The sequence below is a fragment of the Schistocerca serialis genome, chromosome 4, assembly GCF_023864345.2.
Source record: "Schistocerca serialis cubense isolate TAMUIC-IGC-003099 chromosome 4, iqSchSeri2.2, whole genome shotgun sequence".
Taxonomy (NCBI): domain Eukaryota; kingdom Metazoa; phylum Arthropoda; class Insecta; order Orthoptera; family Acrididae; genus Schistocerca; species Schistocerca serialis.
This window is the reverse complement of record NC_064641.1, coordinates 142,575,620-142,595,862: the sequence shown is the minus strand read 5'-3', so window position 1 is coordinate 142,595,862 and position 20,243 is coordinate 142,575,620. Positions and strand designations below refer to the sequence as shown.

The 20,243-nt window shown below is 42.7% G+C and overlaps 1 protein-coding gene across 1 annotated transcript in view; it reads left to right on the top strand.

Annotated features, from left to right (window-relative positions):
* The first annotated feature begins 449 nt into the window (after positions 1-449).
* Positions 450-20,243, top strand: part of LOC126474160 (delta-sarcoglycan) — a 469,148-nt gene continuing 449,354 nt past the window's right edge. The window contains exon 1 of the mRNA XM_050101616.1: positions 450-522. Within this exon, the coding sequence (XP_049957573.1) occupies positions 490-522 (33 nt within the window). The 5' untranslated portion in view covers positions 450-489. The remainder of the gene's footprint in view (positions 523-20,243) is intronic.

Genomic DNA, 20,243 nt, shown 5'->3' with positions numbered 1-20,243 from the left:
TATTTTGCTTCCAACGTAACAGTTTACTTCTCGCTCACCAATTTTGACATTAAGCCCCTCTCTATTCTCATTTCAGCTACTTATTACGGAGAGTGTAAAAGTGCGAAAAGTGACTGTACGAAAAAATAGTGTCCCGTTTGTGGAATCTTCTTTATTTATAAACATTTTTCCGTTTATGGAAACTACAGTATTTATAAAGACGGGTTGAAGATGTGAGTAATGGGACTGTTCAGTTGATGCAACTGTGTCTGTTCTGTTAAAATTCCCTATCAACGGCAGCTTCTCCAGGCGGGAGTAGTGCTTTGTGCGGGTGCTACACGTCTTCGTTGAGGAAGCAGCTGACTTAGCGCGGTTTACCGTAAGCTCTTTCTGGCTGCCCCCTCCCCGCCACCCAAACACTGGCTCGCCCGCTGGCAGCTGGTGGCTATTAATAGGCCGTCCACGTCTGCAGCAGTGTGGCCGCCGACGCCCGACGCCGCGCCTTCCGCCATGCTGTCCAGCTTCAGGCGCCTACGTAGACGGGTAAGCGTCTCTGTCGTTTCCACACACGGCTGTATTCGTAGCCCTAATAGAACTAGCATCATGCTACGGCGTCCATTGAAGAAAACAAGTGCACTTTTGTCGCACTCTGCACGTCAGATTGCATCAGGTGTGTCCGCCTGCGCCGCCATCATCGCATTCTGTGATGTGGAACTGTGACGCACGCGCGTCATAGCCTTGAAATGACGTCATTTAGTACGCTACAACTTTTTCCGGCTACTGAAGGCATCGTTTACAATTAGATAAAATGTATCGATACAGTTACTGCGTTTGCATATCATTGTCATTCCTGAAAATCCCTGTGTATGTAAAATATATTCATGAATTCGCGTACGTCTACTACAGCCGACAACACTGTCTATACATCTGAGCATGAAGGAGCGAAAACGTGCAGTTCATGTCGGTTACTTTTCGGTGCATCTGCAGCCTTATCGTTAGGTGGTAGTTTCAGACCGAAAGTAGTACTGGTTTTTCCGTAAAGAAAATCATAATTATGTATTTAATTACCGTCTTTGCATTAACACGATTTCATTTGTTCTGCCCTTATTTGTTAGGGAATAATGATGTATGTAGCATTCTGAAATGCAATGACGAGGTTGTGCACCTGTATAAGTAATAAATGTAGCTGTACTGTCATTAAAGTCAGTTGTCATTCTTGGTATTGCTCCATAAAAGAGATTATTTATTTGATACGTGGATAGTTATTACTCTGGGATCATCTGATTACAACTGAATAAAACCAATTTTTTTTGCGTTTCGCCTTTATTTTTTGTAATGCACCTCCAGTAGCCAGGATATGCACATATTTTTGATTATACTAAAAAGTTAGGACGTTTTATATAAAGTTTATAAACAAAGCTGGTGCTTTTTGTTTTTCTGTGATGTAGTAGTAATTTAAAATTCTGCTCAAAGATTTTGATCTATATGTTGATCTACGTGCTGTGCACTTCTTCCTTTGTTACAGTTGTTTTCCTTGTGACAATGCCATTTGAGATCTCGTTTTTTACACTTCGCAGCCTTAAGAGTCGAACACATATTTTGGTTATATGCTTTGTATGCCGTTGCTAACTGTTGAACGTTATGGCCACCAACTGAGCTTGTTTCTGTGGTGTCTGTGACCTGTCATCTACGTGCTACACCCAAAATTATGTGCACGTATTCCAGGCCACTGAAGAGGCGTTACAAAGAATAATGGCGAAAGGCGAATGGCACAAAAACTGTGCTTTATTCAGTTATGTTTAGACTATTCCACAGTAGTAATTCACATAGCAGAATACTGTACGCATATAGGAACGACAGGACTTAAAAGGCTGGAGCTATTACTTACTTGCTTTCCTTGCTTCGACCTTATTATATATTCACAGAAAAGTCACATATTCTTCATCATTTTGATACCAGTTGAGCCATGTCACACGATTAGGTTTAGACGACACGTGGCATGGTTTCCTGCAAGTCTGTATTACGGTAGTCCTAATTCATCATCATGTTCCTAATTCATGTTTTGCAATGTGTTAATGAACCGATAAGCGACTTATCCGGCGACGTTAAAGTTTTGTTATAATTTCTACTTCATAACTAAGTGACGTTTGGGCTTATAACTACCACAAATCTGCTAGATCTTTTATTGCCTTACAACAGGTTTCGATAATATCTCATCATCGTAACAGACTTAGACGTAATCTTAATAAGAGCATTCAGTTTTATGAAGTAAGACATTTGTATAACATTTTAATTTTATTACTTATTACTGTATTTTAAAATGGCATGTGCAACATATCGACAATTTGAATATATGTTTTGTATCTGTTTGGTATCGTAAAGGTGAGTGGACATATAAATTTGAAACTCATACGTCTGTAGCAAAATTTAATTACAGCAGATCTGTGTATGGTGGTTGTTATTAAATCTGGAACGTGTACTGCTGTATTGAAAACAGTAAGATGTTGACCAGCCTGCTGTCTTGGGTATGTAAACAGACAACGTTTTGACATTGATTAGCATCAGCATCTTAAAAAACTCCACACTCCTCTTTACACTCCACAGCTATTCCAAAGTTTATAAGTGTGGAGTACACTCTGAAACAGGGTGTGGGAGAGACTTTAGCAATTATGGTTGTAAGACAGATTTCATGGAGACTGTGTTTTTAATAGAAATAGGGAATTTTCAAAAACTGGTGAAAATATACAGTTTGTTCTACGAAACGTTCCTACCGAGGTAGGTCTGTCATTGTCAAGACATTCAGTAAGATGGAAGGATCTACTTAACAACTAAACAACTGGTACGTTAACAAATACAATTCCAGTAACGTGAAAGAAGAACACAAATTTTAAATCGTCATTCCGATGGATGGCATTTTCTGTTTTTATTTACTTATTTATTTTTAGGCGTATTTCGCCACAGATGCCGGTTCAACTTTTATTAAACCTGATACTTTAATACTGTAATAATATTGCTGCTAGGGACACAGTACATTTCAGGCATAAATATTTCTGCTATACGACAGGACTCTCGCTCGCTGTATAAAATTCCTGTCCTCTCTCTCCGATTTATTTGCACCTGTATTTAATCTGTTTTCATTAACTCCTCTTTAAGACGGTGTCGAGGACGAGGAATACTGTAACACTTAAAATTTGACATTAATTATCGAAATAACAAATAAGAACCACACAGTAACATCAATGAATTCAAGCTTACTTGTTTTAAAATGCACTAGACATTATGACGTGTTAGAATCTCATCAGAACAATTATCATATTTTGTACCAATAAAGTGATGAAATTTAGATTTCCTTATTTCGTCTCGGAGATGGCAAATGAACAAAACATGAGCAGTATAGTGTCCGACGGAAAAATTTTAGAATGCAATGGTTCACAATACAAACAATGTATTGTTTAACAGGAACTTTTTATTGTTTTTTCAGTCGACTGCCGTGCAGTTCGTACAACTTGCTCTAATAATTTATTAGATAGCTTCACTTGGATGTTTTGTGTGGACATTTCCGTGTTATAATTTCTTAAGATATTAAATCGTCATTAACGCCTAAACAGTCTGAAGTTCGGCTTGGAAATGCATTTGACGGAGAAGCTACATCTAAGGCAACGATTTATAATTGGTACAAGGAATTCTAAAGATGTTGATTTCCTTCTTAGTGGTGAGTTTTCTGAAGAATGCCTATGAATCTCTAATACTGATGATAATACTGTCACTGTTCGACCAACATTTGAAGAACACCGACGGACATGTTTCGAATTTATTCCGGAGGCATTGGGCATTCGAATGAGTCAACTCTGAAACATTACTCATCAACACTTGTACGTGGCAGAATTTGTTGTCGATGGAGTCCACATAAACTGACATCCAACTGAAAGCAACAACGCTCTGATCGGTGCAAAATAACCCCGGAAAAATTCCAAGGTGGTGGTTCAAACTTGGTTAGAAATATCATTACTGCTGATGGATCTTGGATTCGTCGCTGTGAGTCTGAAAAGAAAAAAATATTCGGCTCAATGGAGCCTGCGAAAGGCACACGAATGCGCAGTGCTGGTGAGAAGATGGTTGCTATTTTCCCCCCTCTAAACTGAGCCGTATTGTTACTGTAATTGTTACACAAATACCTGCTTACCTCAAATTTTTGAAAAAGTTTGTGAAAAACGACCAAAAAAGAATTTTACATTACGATAAAGTCTCGTCCTATATAGCAAAACTAATAAATGAGTACTTGGATGCCCTAAAGGTCATGAATGGATCCTCCACCATACAGCACTCATCAAAAAACTTTTTTTTTCAAAAATTGAAGATGAAATGCGTGGAATCACTTTTTCGTCACCAGGTGAAACAGTAGAACATTATAAAAACCCGTTTTAAGAAGGGCTTGAGCGAGAGCGACATCCTTGCTTTAAGGATTGGTTTCAACGAAAGCAAAAATTGTTGATGTTAAAGGGGGCCACTTTGAAAAACAAAGTAATCATTGAATGTGCTTTTAAAACCAAACCTTTTTTTGATTTTCTAAACACTTTAAGTGCTGCACTGGTATTTATGGGATTAGCATTCAAGTTGTCGTTACCATAAAATAACTTCCACGTGTTCTACGAAACGTACCTGCACTCCGCTTGGCATATTTTGCTTTTCATCACTTCCAGCAGCAACTAGTCACTACTGCTGTTAGTAGTAGGTAATGTCTAAAAAGCAGGATATAAACAGTGTGATTCCTTAAGGGATGATGGCGACGGAAAATTGTACCAACCTGAGCCTGGTCCATAAACGAATGAATCGAAAGTTATAAGTCAGAGTCGTTCTGGTACCTCTGACAGTGAATTCTTGTACTTCAAGCTCATTGTTTCCCATATTTTGGGAGGAGGCAGTATGGAACAAACCAAGAAAAATGTCCAATTATCACGGACTCTAAGGTGCATACCTTAAAAGCTGACCACTTGTTCATCTTTCCCCCTGTGAGATACAGCTCTTCTACTGAACAAGTTCCCATAGCTCTTAAGAAATGCACTTTACAGCCCACGTGTACAGGACATTGTTTTATTGTTTCGGTCCGTACTACCTCTTTCCAAAGCATGGAAAGCAAAGACATTGAAGTAGAAAGATTCTCCGTCAGAGGTTTGGTGTGTAAGTTAGTAGTGCTTTTCCATTATTTTTATAAACACCACAGATACACATAACAGGGACTTCAGTCATGAATATATTCTGTTCCACTATTTTCAACAGCTAACAAGGCTGGGGTAACTTTTCGATTCCGCGACTGTAGGAATCATGTTGTTTTGAGACAAAGAACTCGTTGAGCCATGTTCGGAGCGCGTTTTCATCCGGAAACGAAGTTCGTTAAAGATCGTTCTACAGAGAGAGGAAAATTTAAAAATACTAGGGCGCAAAACCAGGTGAATAAGGCGGGTCCGTAATGAATACCCTACCCAACTACCGAACTGTCAGTCTAGCAGAATCCCGTCGGGCGTTATCGTGGAGTAGCATCATTTCATGCAGTCTTTCTGGTCGTTGTTCTTTGGATTGTGTCTGCAAGACGCCTCAGTTGTTGACAGCAAATATCAGCCGTGATGGTATACCTCGTGGAAGCAGTTTGTAGTGCACCGCACCGTCGCTGTTCCACCAGATGCGTTACATTACGTTTTTCGCATGTGCGCAGGTCTTCGTACGGGGAGTTGCTGCTTTGCTTGGGCTGAACATTTCCTTCATTTTCATTTTGTCAGCACAGAGATACCAAAACGATACAGGATAGGAATTGCCTGTGTTGTTCACGAGCTAGTTGATGACGAGTAATCATAGACGCTGATATGGCCGCCCGCTGCTTTTTGTGATTTTGGCGTAGACCATGGGGTACAAAAACATCCGATTTTTGAACCTTCCCATTGTATGCAAGTGTCACACGATAGTGGAATTATCACAATTCATCTCATTTTCCAGTTAACAATGATTTGGATCATAGCGGATTAATACGTTTAAACGATCTTCGTCAAACCCCAAAGCTCTTGCTGAAATTGGAGGGCCACTAATGTCAAAACTATCCTCCTCAAAAGGGGAAAACCATTTTCCTGCCTTGCTCTGTCCAATGGCATTATCCCCATACACGGTGCAAATGTTTTGGGCTGTCTCCGCTGTTGTCACCCCTCTACTGAACTCAAACAGAATATACTGTGTATTGGATTTCTAGACGTCCACAGCTCCACTCCATCCAGACATGACAAATGTGAACTCTAATAGCAACAGTGAACTAGAATTTAAAAAATGACAGTCAATAAACAAACACATACCAATTAGAATACCAACTTGCAAAACAAAATCTCTACGAAATTATGTTGCTGTTGTTGTGGTCTTCAGTCCAGAGACTGATTCAGCTCTCCATGGTACTCTATCCTGTGCAAGCTGCTTCATCTCCCAGTACCTAGTGCAACCTACATCCTTCTGAATCTGTTTAGTGTATTCATCTCTTGGTCTCCCTCTACGAGTTTTACGCTCCACGCTGCCCTCCAATACTAAATTGGTGATCCCTTGATTCCTCAGAATATGTCCTACCAAACGATCCCTTCTTCTAGTCAAGTTGTGCCACAAACTTCTCTTCTCCCCAATCCTATACAATACTTCCTCATTAGTTATGTGATCTACCCATCTCATCTTCAGCATTCTTCTATAGCACCACATTTCGAAAGCTTCTTGTCCAAACTAGTTATCGTCCATGTTTTACTTCCATACATGGCTACGCTCCATACAAATACTTTCAGAAACGACTTCCTGACACTTAAATCTACACTCGATGTTAACAAATTTCTCTTCTTCAGAAACGATTTCCTTGCCCTTGACCGTCTACGTTTTATATCCTCTCTTCTTCGACCATCATGACTTATTTTGCTCCCCAAATAGCAAAACTCATCTACTACTTTAAGCGTCTCGTTTCCTAATCTAATTCCCTCAGCATCTCCCGACTTAATTCGACTACATTCCATTATCCTCTTTTCCTTTTGTTGATGTTCATCTTATATCCTTCTTTCAAGACACTGTCCATTGCGTTCAGCTGCTCTTCCAACCCTTTGGTGTCTCTGACACAAGCCGGCCGCTGGTGGCCGAGCGGTTCTGGCGCTACAGTCTGGAACCGCGCGACCGCTACGGTCGTAGGTTCGAATCCTGCCTCGGGCATGGCTGTGTGTGTTGTCCTTAGGTTAGTTAGGTTTAAGTAGTTCTAAGTTCTAGGGGACTTATGACCTCAGCAGTTGAGTCCCATAGTGCTCAGAGCCATTTTCTCTGACACAATTACAATGTCACCTGCGAACCTCAAAGTTTTTATTTCTTCTCCATGGATTTTAATTCCTACTCCGAATTTTTCTTTTGTTTCCTTTACTGCTTGCTCAATATACAGATTGAATAACATCGGGGATAGGCTACAACCCTATCTCACTCCCTTCCCAACCACTGCTTCCCTTTCATGCTCCTCGACCCTTATAACTGCCATATGGTTTCTGTACAAATTGTAAATAGCCTTTCGCTCTCTGTATTTTACCCCTCCACCTTCAGTATTTCAAAAAACTATTCCTGTCAACATTGTCAAAAGCTTTCTCTAAGTCTACAAATGCTAGAAACGTAGGTTTGCCTTTCCTTACTCTAGCTACTAAGATAAGTTATAACGTCAGTATTGCCTCACGTGTTCCAACATTTCTGCGGAATCCAAACTGATCTTCCTCAAGTTCGGCTTCTACCAGTTTTTCCATTCGTCTGTAAAGAAGTTGAGTAAGTAGTTTACAGTCGTAGCTTATTAAACTGATAGTTCGGTAATTTTCACATCTGTCAACACCTGCTTTCTTTGGGATTGGAATTATATTATTCTTCAAGTCTCAGGGTATTTCACCTGTCTCATACATCTAGCTCACCAGTTGGTAGAGTTTTGTCAGGGCTGGCTCTCCAAAGGCTATCAGTAGTTCTAATGGAATGTTGTCTACTGCCGGAGCCTTGTTTTGACTTAGTGCTCTGCCAAACTCTTCACGCACTGTCTTATCTCCGATTTCATCTTCGTCTATCTCCTCTTCCATTTTCATAATATTGTCCTGAAGAACATCGCCCTTGTATAGACCCTCTATATACTCCTTCCACGAAGGTATAGACCAGGCTAAAAGCTTTCGACACGGTCATTTCAGGACCAGCGTGCCTTATCACAAACTAATACATTTACCCTTCTTTGTCATCCGAGAAAGTTCGTAACACCATCACGGAATCATCTTGTATGTTTCGCTCTTAGCGCAAAGTGTAAACAAAAAAAAGTGGGTTCAAATGGCTCTGAGCACTATGGGACTTAACAGCTATGGTCATCAGTCCCCTAGAACTTAGAACTACTTAAACCTAACTAACCTAAGGACATCACACAACACCCAGTCATCACGGGGCAGAGAAAATCCCTGACCCTGCCGGGAATAGAACCCTGGAACCCGGGCGCGGAAAGCGAGAACGCTACTGCATGACCACGAGCTGCGGACAAAATGTGAACAATCAGTGTAACAGTGAAGTCACATAACTTCTGGTTTGGTATTGGGGCACGCACTTTGAGGTATACTCCTACTCTACGCTGGGCAGCAGCGACATATACGGTCAACACACCTGCCCGGAAGAGGAACTACACACACACACACACACACGCACACACAGCCAGGGCAGTTATGCACGGCGCTAAACGGCCAGCGCTCTGTCACGGCAGTGGGCGCCGCCCATTACGCGGTCATTATTACTGGCGGTGGCACCTGTCGCCGGCCATGACGCGGCGGCTGATCACCTGCAGACGCTGACGCTGGCGACAGCTGGTGACGTCCCAGCGAGCCTGGCGCCAGCGCTGGCGGCCCGGCGTCGCGACTGGCGTGCGGCCGTGTTTATTTCACGAAAGCACGCGTGTTCGCCGTGACACACGACTCCCTCTCGGCGCAGCTTCAACAATTCAGCCGGCCGGATGCCCCTGCGCCGCTCGCGACAACCGCTCAAACATTTAGGGCCGCCGGCATCGCGCAGGCAAGCAGTAAAACATGGCGCTAAATAAACCACGCGCCCAGGAGACGCCGAGAGTGCTTTTGCTTCGGCAACGAGCGGATCCTAGAATATGACAGGACTCGCCGCCCGACACACCCGCGGTGAGTGACCGGCGTCTGTTTCTGGTCCCGGCGGAGCGGACTGCAATTGGCCACATGAACTCACCACAGCCACAGAAGACTAGGTTCATCAGTGGGAACGAAATACAGTATGGAATCAAAGTAAGATGAAATCTCTCGTTGGTTAGAAAAAACGAGGTAGAAAAACGTAGCTCCTCTGAGCAAGCTCCGGAAAAGCCCCAAACAAATAGCACTTGTTAAATTTACCCAGGTTGTGTGGAATTCCGTAAGGACTGCGACTATTATAAATTTATGAAATAATTTTTACTACGTTTGTCGCATTTTATTTATATTTATTAGTACGACTGGTTTCGGTAACATGCTACCATCATCATGTGCATTACAGTTACATCTTCATTAATGTGAAGTGTGATGAGCAACATTTGCTGGTTGTACCACTCAGGTTGTGTACCGAAGTTTAACCCTCTACGGAAAGAGTACTTTATTTGAGTGAATACTCAAATAGACTTGTATTTTTACATAATTTCAATAATGCCTTAACTTATATTTTTGCTGGAAATTTATTTATGTGGCACACAGAGCATAGGAATACATCTACATGTACGTGATTACTCTGCTATTCACAACAAAGTGCCTGGCACAGGGTTCAATGAATCACCTTCAAGCTGTCTCTCCACCCTTCTACTCTCGAACGGCACACGGGAAAAATGAGCACTGAAATTTTTCTGAGCGAGCCCTGATTTCTCTTATTTTACAGCGATGATCATTTTTCCCTATGTAGGTGGGTGCCAACAGAATGTTTTCGCAATCAGAGGAGAAAACTGGTGATTGAAATTTCATGGGAAGAGCCCGTCGCAACGAAAAACGCCTTTGTTTCAATGATTGCCACTCCAATTCACATATCATGTCTGTGACACTATCTCCCCTACTTCGCGATAATACAGAACGAGCTGCCCTTCTTTCTACTTTTTCGATGCCATCCGTCTGCCCCACCTGATGCGGATCCCACACCGCACTCCAATACTCCAGAATAGGGCGGACAAACGTGGTGTACGCAGTCTCTTTAGTAGACGTGTGGCACCGTCTAAGCGTTCTGCCAAAGAATCGCAATCTTTGGTTTGCTCTACCCATAATATTATCCATGTGATCGTTCCAATTTAGGTTATTTGTAATTGTAATCCCTAATTATTTAGTTGAATTTACAGCCTTCAGATTTGTGTGACTTATCGCGTAATCGAAATTTAGCTGATTTCTTTTAGTACTGATGTGAATAACTTCACACTTTTCCTTATTCAGAGTCAATTGCCACTTTTCGCACCATACAGATATCTTATCTAAATCATTTTGCAAGTCGTTTTGATCATCTGCTGACTTTACAAGACGATCTAAGACGGCTACTCAGATTGTCTCCAATGTCGTCAATATAGATAAGGAACAATAGAAGGCCTATAACACTTCCTTCGGGAACGCCGGATATTGCTTCTGTTTTACTCGATGACTTTCCATCTATCACTACGAACTGTGACCTTTCTGACACGAAATCACGAATCCAGTCGCACAACTGAGGCGATACTCCGTAGCCACGCAGTTTGGTGAGAAGTCGCTTGTGAGAATCGGTGTCGAAAGCATTCTGGAAATCTAAAAATATTTAATCAATTTGACATCCCCTGTCAGTTGCACATATTACTTCATGTGTATAAAGAGCTAGTTGTGTTTCACAAGAACGATATTTTCTGAACCGTGCTGACTTTGTGTCAATAAATTGTTTTCTTCGAGGTACTTCAAAATGTTCGAATAAACGTAGAAATCATCTCTTAACATTTTCCCGTTGGGATTTTCACATGTTAATAGTTATGAGACTTTGGAATGGAATCATACGAATGTGATAGTGTTAATTCAAGCTATTACGTTTGTTACTATGCTCTGTGTGTCAGGCAGGTAAATTCCTAGCGAAAATGTAAGTAAAGTAAATCAATGAAATTATTTAAACATACAGCTCACTTAAGATGTACCCTGACATAAATTAATCTTTCTGTACAGGGTTAAATTTCGCAACATATCATCACTGACACACGCAGCAAGTACAGTGTGTACCACTCAAACCTCACTGATTTGAAGGTCCTAGGATAGGAAAACTGCAGTAGATACGACAATGAAAAATGCACCACATTGTAGAGCATCTCAAAGAATTTATACTCCCGCGTCAGTAAGCGCCAAGTATCGTCGCCAGAGTCGCATGAAATGAAAATGGCGACTCCGCAGCAGCGTGCGCAAGCAGTAGCGTGGTTTGCAGAAACAAAATCGCCGATTACTGTGCAAAGAAATTATCGACGTGTGTATGGATGTGATCCACCTGATGTGATAAAAATTAAGGAATGGCAGTTTGGAAAATTCCGGCTCTGCACGTTACAGAATTTCAGAAGAGACAGAGGAGGACATCACACAAACGTTTCTCAGAAGCCCACGTAAGTCAATTCTTCAAGCGCCTGGATGTATCTCGATCAACATTGCAACGTGTAATTCAGCCGCATCTTCGTATGTGTGCTTACGAAGTGCAAATTCTGCAACATCTGAAGGTGAACGACAAACCACGCCGACAACAATTTCCTGCAGATATGCTGCAGCGTATTGATATGCATGCCAGCTTCCTGGAAAGATGTTTATTCTCAGACGAGGCAGCCTTTCATCATTTAGGAATGATTAATAGGCATAATGTTCGGATTTGGGGATCGCAAAATCCGCACTTTGTCATTGAACATGTTCGTGATAGCCATAAACTAAACATCTGGTGCGACCTAATGCATGACAGGATTGTTGGATCGTCCTTCTACGCGGAACAAACAGTAAATCGGTCAGTGTATCTGGACATTTTGGAGACTTGCAAACCAACATCATTTTTCAACAAGATGGAGCTCCGCCGCACTTGTGAACGGCTGTTCGCAAGTTTCCCAGTCGTTGGATCGGACGCGGAGGACCCATAACCTGACCAACACGTTCACCCGACATTACGCCACTTGATTTCTTCATGTGGGGGTTCGTGAAGGATCGCGTTTACGCGACCAAAGTGGACGATATTCCTACGTTGCGACATCGTATCACTAATCCGATTTCAAGAATAGCACAGGAAATGTTACAAAGAACTTCGCAAGAAATTGTATATAGACTCGATATTCTTTGTACTACAAATGGTTCACATGCAGAGGTGTATTGGTGATAAATAAATAAGTTCCTTGAGTTGCTCTACAATGCGGTGCGTTTTTCCTTGTCTTATATATTGTGTTTTTTTTCTGGGTCTTTGAAATCAGAGAGGTTTGAGTGAGACACCTTGTACTCTTTATCACATACACTGTTGAGCGAGGCCGGCCGCTATGGCCAAGGGGCACTAGGCGCTTCAGTCTGGAACCGCGCGACCGCGAAGGTCACAGGTTAGAATCCTGCCTCGGGGATGGGTGTGTATGATGTCCTCAGGTTAGTCAGGTTTAAGTAGTTCTCAGTTCTAGGGGACTGATTACCTCAGATGTCACATAGTGCTCAGAGCCTTTTGAAGCATTTTGATAAGCTAAAATGTTATGAGCGCTTGCGAAATACACTACTGGCCAATAAAATTGCTACAATACGAAGATGACGTGCTACAGACGCGAAATTTAACCGACAGGAAGAAGATGCTGTGATATGCAAATGATTAGCTTTTCAGAGCATTCACACAAGGGTGGCGCCGGTGGTGACGCCTACAACGTACTGACATGAGGAAAGTTTCCAACCGATTTCTCATACACAAACAGCAGTTGACAGGCGTTGCCTGGTGAAACGTTGTTGTGATGCCTCGAGCAAGGAGGAGAAATGCGTACCATCACGTTTCCGACTTTGATAAAGGTCGAGATGACAGGCATCTTATCCGCATGACTGTAACGGATCGTGCAGCCACATCTCGATCCCTGAGTCAACAGATGGGGACGTTTGCAAGACAACAACCATCTGCACGAACAGTTCGACGACGTTTGCAGCAGCATGGACTATCAGCTCGGAGGCCATGGCTGCGGTTACCCTTGACGCTGCATTCCTGAATTAATGGATGTAGGATCCGTTTGTTAAGCAATATATTTTTTTAAATATATAAATCCAAAAATTTCAGCGAAGGATGACTGAGGATGCAACACGAATGAGGGCTCGCTTTGATACATTTTCGTGAATGACGATATGACAGTTTGACAGCTGTGACAAATTGTGGATTTTATTATTTGACGCGACCGAATTTGTCGTCTAGTATGATGCTGCAAATGTTTCATGTTTATGATATTGGTCCGTAGACCGATACTGACTGTTCAATATAGAAATTTTGTCAGCAACTCTTGGCAGCAAATCATGACGTTCTCCAAACATTTGTCAGCGTTGTGTGCTGCGTACGCTAGATAAACATAGGTCGCATCTCTGAGGCAACGATTAATGGACGATAACATTCCTGAAACGGACTTTCCTGTCCAGACACCTGACTTGAAACCTTTGAAACGCCTTCCCCTGATTCGGCTCTTGAGAAAGGTTGGGCTGCCACTTCTCCACATACACTGAGACACCTAATTTAAAGTGTCCCCAGCAGAGTTGAAGCCGTCCTAAGGGCGGAGGGTGACTTGTGTACAGACTGTGCGCGAAATGTGCACAAATACGTGCGAGCAGGTTCAGTATTACTTCAGAAAACACTTCGACTGCGCGCAACTGTTTTATTTGAAACTTGGTAATACTTACACAAAACTGTTGGTAGCACTTTTGCCATTAATCTCATTCTCCGAATGCTGTGCTCTATGTGCCCGTTCCTCCTACTTGTATGTGACTAGTAAGTTAGAAATGGATTGCAATATTACTGTGGTGCATCTGACAAGTGAAAGAGGCCATAAGACGATCGTTGTTACAAGAAATAAGTTTCGGAAAGACAGAGAAACACAACGTAAAGCAGCGTGGAGATGCACGACAAAAACGTGTAGGTTACGATTTACTTAACCGTTTATTCAATGAGCATTAAATCCGAGAGTAAAAATGTTACAAGTGTAGTTGATTATTTGAAAATGAACCTTCCATACGCAGATTGGGGTTCCCGCCTTCTAATACTATATATTTTTAAAGAACTACGAATACTTGTCTTTCTTACGACTCTCGAGCATAAGTTTCAGAGTGCAGTCCCATCTGTACACTGAAGCAAAAAAAAAAAAAAAAAAAAAAAAAAAAAAAACTGGTATCTCCATGCGTATTCAAATACAGAGATGTGTAAATAGGCAGAATACGGTACTATGGTCGCAACGTCTATATAAGTGTCCGTCGCAATTGTTATATCGGTTACTGCTGCTACAATGGCAGATTATCAAGATTTAAGTGAGACTGAACGAGGTGCTATAGTCGACGCACAAGCGATGGGACACAGCATCTCCGAGATAGTCGTGAAGTGGGGATATCCCGCACGACCGTTTAACGAGTGTACCATGAGTATTAAGAATCCGGTAAAACATTAAATCCCCGACATCACTGCGACTAGAAAAAGATTCTGCAAGAAAGGGACCAACGACGACTGAAGAGAATCATTCAGCTTGACAGAAGTGCAACCCTTCCGTAAATTGCTGCAGATTTCAATGCTGGGCCATCAACAAGTGTCAGTGTGCGAACCACTCAACGATACTTCATCCATATGGGCTTTCGGACCCGAAGGTCCAGCCGTATTCCCTTGATGACTGACGCAGAGCTTTACGCCTCTCCTGGACCCATTAACACCGTTATTGGACTGTTGATGACTGGGCCTGGTCGGTGTGGCCGTGCGGTTGTAGGTGCTCCAGTCTGGAACCACGTGACCACTGCGGTCGCAGGTTCGAATACTGCCTCGGCCATGGATGTGTGTAATGTCCTTAGGTTAGTTAGATTTAAGTAATTCTAAGTTCTAGGAGACTGATGACCACAGATGTTAAGTTCCATAGTGCTCAGAGCCATTTTTTTTTTTTTGGTGACTGAAAACTTCTTGCCTGGTCGACGAGTCTCGTTTAAAATTCTGTGTGCATTACATTTGGTGCACTGGATAGAGTTTAGAGACTGGGTTGGAGATTTTTCTCTGCTTAGGGACTAGGTGTTGTGTTATCCTAAACATCATAGGCACGGTAGCTCAGCGTGTTCAGTCAGAGAGATGGTTGGTCTCTGTAATAAAAAAATCTGAGTGAATGGGTCAACAACGAACTTCACAGTATGTCATGTGACGTCCGCTACCAAATACACCGAACAAAATACAAAAAAAAAAAAAAGATACGACTTTGAGAGGTGACACGTAAGTAAGCATGCTGTCTGGTCACCTGCATTCATTCGTGTTCGTTCTGCCGAACTTGGGCAATTCCAGTTGGTCAACGCGACACCCCCACAGGTCCATGATTGCTATAGAGTGGCTCCCGGAACACTCTTCTGAGATTAAACACTTCCAATGGCCACCAAACTCCCCAGACGTGAATATTATTGAGGGTATCTGGGATGCCTTGCATCGTGCTGTTCATAGGAGTCCTCCACCCGCACATATTCATACGAATTTATGGAAAACCCTGCAGGATTCATGGTGTCATTTGCCTCCAGCACTATTTCTGACACCATGCCACGTCTTGTTATGGCACTTCTGCGTTCTCGCGGGGGCCCTGCAGTATATCAGGCTGGTGTACCAGTTTCTTTGGGTCTTCAGTGCATATCGTTTGTTTATGTTATCGTCCAGAGATGGACAGTCAATTGAACCAAAATGAGTGTTACAGACGTCACCTAACTGACAATAAAAGTGAAAAACATGTGCAGTATGTACAAGAATCGATTGTAAACTATAACGAATACGAATGTTTTTGGAAGCCGTTCTTACTCATATCATAAGGAATAAAAATTGTTTTGGTTTCTTGCCATACCTATTGCTGGTCGAGCTTAGCAATCATAGAGAGCTGTAAGTATCTGAACATGGAGACAAACATACCGTAGTGCCAATTTAACATGTGTTTCCTTCCAGCTGACTTCAATCTAAAAATGTCCACCATGTGCAGCTGACCAATTTCAAAAATTGGCTACACGCGCAGCTGACCACTCCAAGAGCAATTAATATTTGGGGTCTGCGTGCATTCTCGATCACCCGGATGGGCAGACACTTTACTAATCAATTTCCTCTAATATACAGCCAGATAGTTTCGATGAGATAGTGTAAATGCTGCCGTATGTGTTGTAGTGCGGCGGATTATATGAAATTATGTTTTAAAAGACACTAAGGTCAACATATTTCTTCAAAACTTAGACAATTTTAGTTGATTTAAAATAAATAACAAGCAGTTGTAGTTAGTCAAGAGAAGTCCCTCCACAGTCATTATGGTTAACAGAAGGAGCCAGCTTACAGCATACTACAATACTTCCCATTAAAATTGCTACACCAAGAAGAAATTCGGATGATAAACGGGTATTCATTGGACAACTATATTATACTACAACTGACATGTGATTACATTTTCACGCAATTTGGATGCATAGATCCTGAGATATCAGTACCCAGAACAACCACCTCTGGCCGTAATAACGGCCTTGATACGCCTGGGCATTGAGTCAAACAGAGCTTGGATGGCGTGGACAGATACAGCTGCCCATGCAGTTTCAACATGATACCACAGTTCATCAAGAGTAGTGACTGGCGTATGGTGACGAGCCAGTTGCTCGGCCACCATTCACCAGACGTTTTCAATTGGTGAGAAATCTGGAGAATGTGCTGGCCAGGGCAGCAGTCGAACATTTTCTGTATCCAGAGAGGCCCGTACAGGACCTGGAACATACGTTCGTGCATTATCCTGCTGAAATGTAGGGTTTCGCAGGGATCGAATGTAGAGCCGCGGGTCGTAACACATCTGAAATGCAACATCCACTGTTCAAAGTACCGTCAATGCGAACAAGAGGTGACCGAGACGTGTAACCAATGACACCCCATACCATCACGCTGGGTGATATGCCAGTATGGCGATAACGAATACACGCTTCCAATGTGCGTTCACCGCGATGTCGCCAAACACGCATGTGATCATCATGATGCTGTAAATAGAACCTGCATTTATCCGATAAAATGACGTTTTGCCATTCGTGTACCTAGGTTCGTCGTTGAGTACACCATCGCAGGCGTTCCTGTCTGTGATGCAGCGTCAATTGTAACCGCGGCTATGGTCTCCGAGCTGATAGTCCTTGCTGCTACAAACGTCGTCGAACTGTTCGTGCAGATGGTTGTTGTCTTGCAAACGTCCCCATCTGTTGACTCAGGGATCGAGACGTGGCTGCACGATCCGTTACAGCCATGCGGAGAAGATGTCTGTCATCTCGAGTGCTAGTGATACACGAGGCCGTTGGGATCCAGAACGGCGTTCCGTATTACCCGCATGAACTCACCGATTCCGTATTCTGCTAAAAGTCATTGGATCTCGGCCAACGCGAACAGCAATGTCGCAATACGATAAACCACAATCGCGATAGGCTACAATCCGCCCTTTATCAAAGTCGGAAACGTGATGGTACTTATTTCTCCTCCTTACACGAGGCATCGCAACAACGTATCACCAGGCAACGCTGGTCAATTGCCGTTTGTGTATGAGAAATCGTTTGGAAACTTTCCTCATGTCAGCACGTTGTTGGTTTCGCCACCGGCGCCGGCGTTGCGTGAATGCTCTGAAAATCTAATCATTTGCATATCACAGCATCTTCTTCCTGTCAGTTAAATTTCGCGTCTGTAGCACGTCATCTTCGTGGCGTAGCAATTTTAATGGCCAGTAGTGTACTTTCAAAGAATACTGGTCGCATCTTTCCTGTTTGATTGGCTTCTCCCCATTAACAGTGTCATGTAGCGGTGCTACAAGACAAAGAGAAAAGGCCAGAGACATAGCGCCATCACTGCTACTCGTGTTACGGGCTACATGAGAGCAACACAATTTCCTCGATTATCAGAACTTGAACGGGCCACGTACGAACAGAGTCACATTGGACAAGTGATCTGAGGACTCGCTGAAATCAGCGACAGCAGATGGCTCGCGAGCAACGAACAGGCCTGCGAGCAGTGTGTTCGCGAACATATCGACAGCCGCTAATTACGATACTTTTCTGTTCAGCCAGGGATATGTACCTATCTTTCTCAGACAGTGCCATAGGACTTCAAGCTTTGCGGTTTCGCGGAACAGCAATGTGTGTTTTGAGGGTTTGATGGTTGGTCGCTTGTGAACAGCTCGTCTGTGATTCTTCTTCATATTGTGCATCTACGTATGAGACATGCGCATAATAATAGCGCTGAGTATTGTATAGAAATTTCCATTTTATGCAAGTTTATTTTTTCTGAAGCAAATTGTATTGAGAAGTACAAACTAACGTGAGTTATTGTTGGGACACAAATATATTGAAATTACTTGGGATTTCGCTGTAGCACGTGTGCTTAATGGTAACAGATTCGATTGACGAGTATAGGTGAACATTATTTACAACCGAAATTTATACAAGGTGTTGCACAATTGCTATTATAGGTTCTTAGAGCGACGGGAATTAGTAAATGCACCATGTGGATATAAAATAAGTTTGAAGATCGCTTTCAGATATACAGCTTCACGGCACGCTAACAAACGGAGAAGAAAGTGCCGTCTTCCGTCCCTGTTGTAATTTTGGCATCACATATCATGTTCGTCCCACTACAACATAAAGCGAAGTTTTTGGAACTGTGGAGAGTTGATTGTAATACTCCACAGACACGGTTCACCTCGACTTTGAACGGTGCGTCCATGGTCACATACAAGCGAACCGGACGATGGGTACTTGAAACACTTCCTACGCCATGGGCTGCTGTATAACTCACAGCCCAGAACTGATTCTATCCGCTGTGGGCGCACGGTGCTTCTACAGCCATTTCCGGACATGGATTTCTCGTCAAAAAGTTATCTACTACGTCTCCTCTACAACCCGTAGACGGCTCTGACAAAAATTATGATATTCACTGCATAAATTAATGTGAACTAATACTCAAATTTACTTCTCTGTTAGTGGATTAAACTGTATGAAAGATTTGTGATACCACACTGAGTGTGCATTACTTAAACCAATTAGGAATATTGATGTGTGCTGCTATACATATGCCGGTCGGGGTGGCCGAGCGGTTCTAGGCGCTACAGTCTGGAACCGCGCGACCGCTACGTTCGCAGGTTTCGAATCCTGTCCTTAGGTTAGTTAGGTTTAAGTAGTTCTAAGTTCTAGGGGACTGATGGCCTTAGAAGTTAAGTCCCTTAGTGCTCAGAGCCATTGAACCATTTTGCTATACATATACTCAAAACAGAGAAAATCAACTAACAAACTTTTGTTATCCTAAATTTTTCCAGTGATTTAGTACAATAAATGCTCAAGGGCTTTATTTAAGAAACACGGTATTTTGCTATGCGCAAATATGTTTAACGGACGTGATCCTTTCTACTAGCTAATAGTGCAATACCTATTATATTCTTTCGCTAGAGAAAGCTTATAGTGACGTATCTGTGATATCTACTCATTATTCGGTCTTTATTATAGCAATTCTCCTCCGTAACATACACTGCGGTGACAAATGTCATGCGATACCTCCTAATTTTCCTACAGCAACTCGACTTGGCACCGACTCAACTAGTCGTTGGAAGGTGCCTGGAGAAATACTGAGCCGAGCTAACTCTATAGCCGTCCATAACTGCTAAACCGTTGCCAGTGCAGGTTTTTCTGCACGAACTGACTTCTCCATTATGTCCCATAAATGTTCGATGGAACTCATGTCGTGCGATCTAGGTGGCCAAATCGTTCACTCGAATTGTCCATGATGTTCTTCAAACAAGTCGCAAACACGCGTGGCTCAATGACATGATACGTTTTTATCCACGGAAATTCCGTCGTTCTTTCCTGCAAATGGTGTCTAGGTAGTCGAACATAACCATTTTCAGTCAATGATCGGTTCAGTTGGGTCAGAGAGCCCAGTACATTCCATGTGAACACAGCCTACACCATTCACGAGCCACCACTAGCTTGCACAGAGCCTCGTTGACAACCTGGGCCCAAGGCACACTCTAACTCTACCACTAGGCAGTA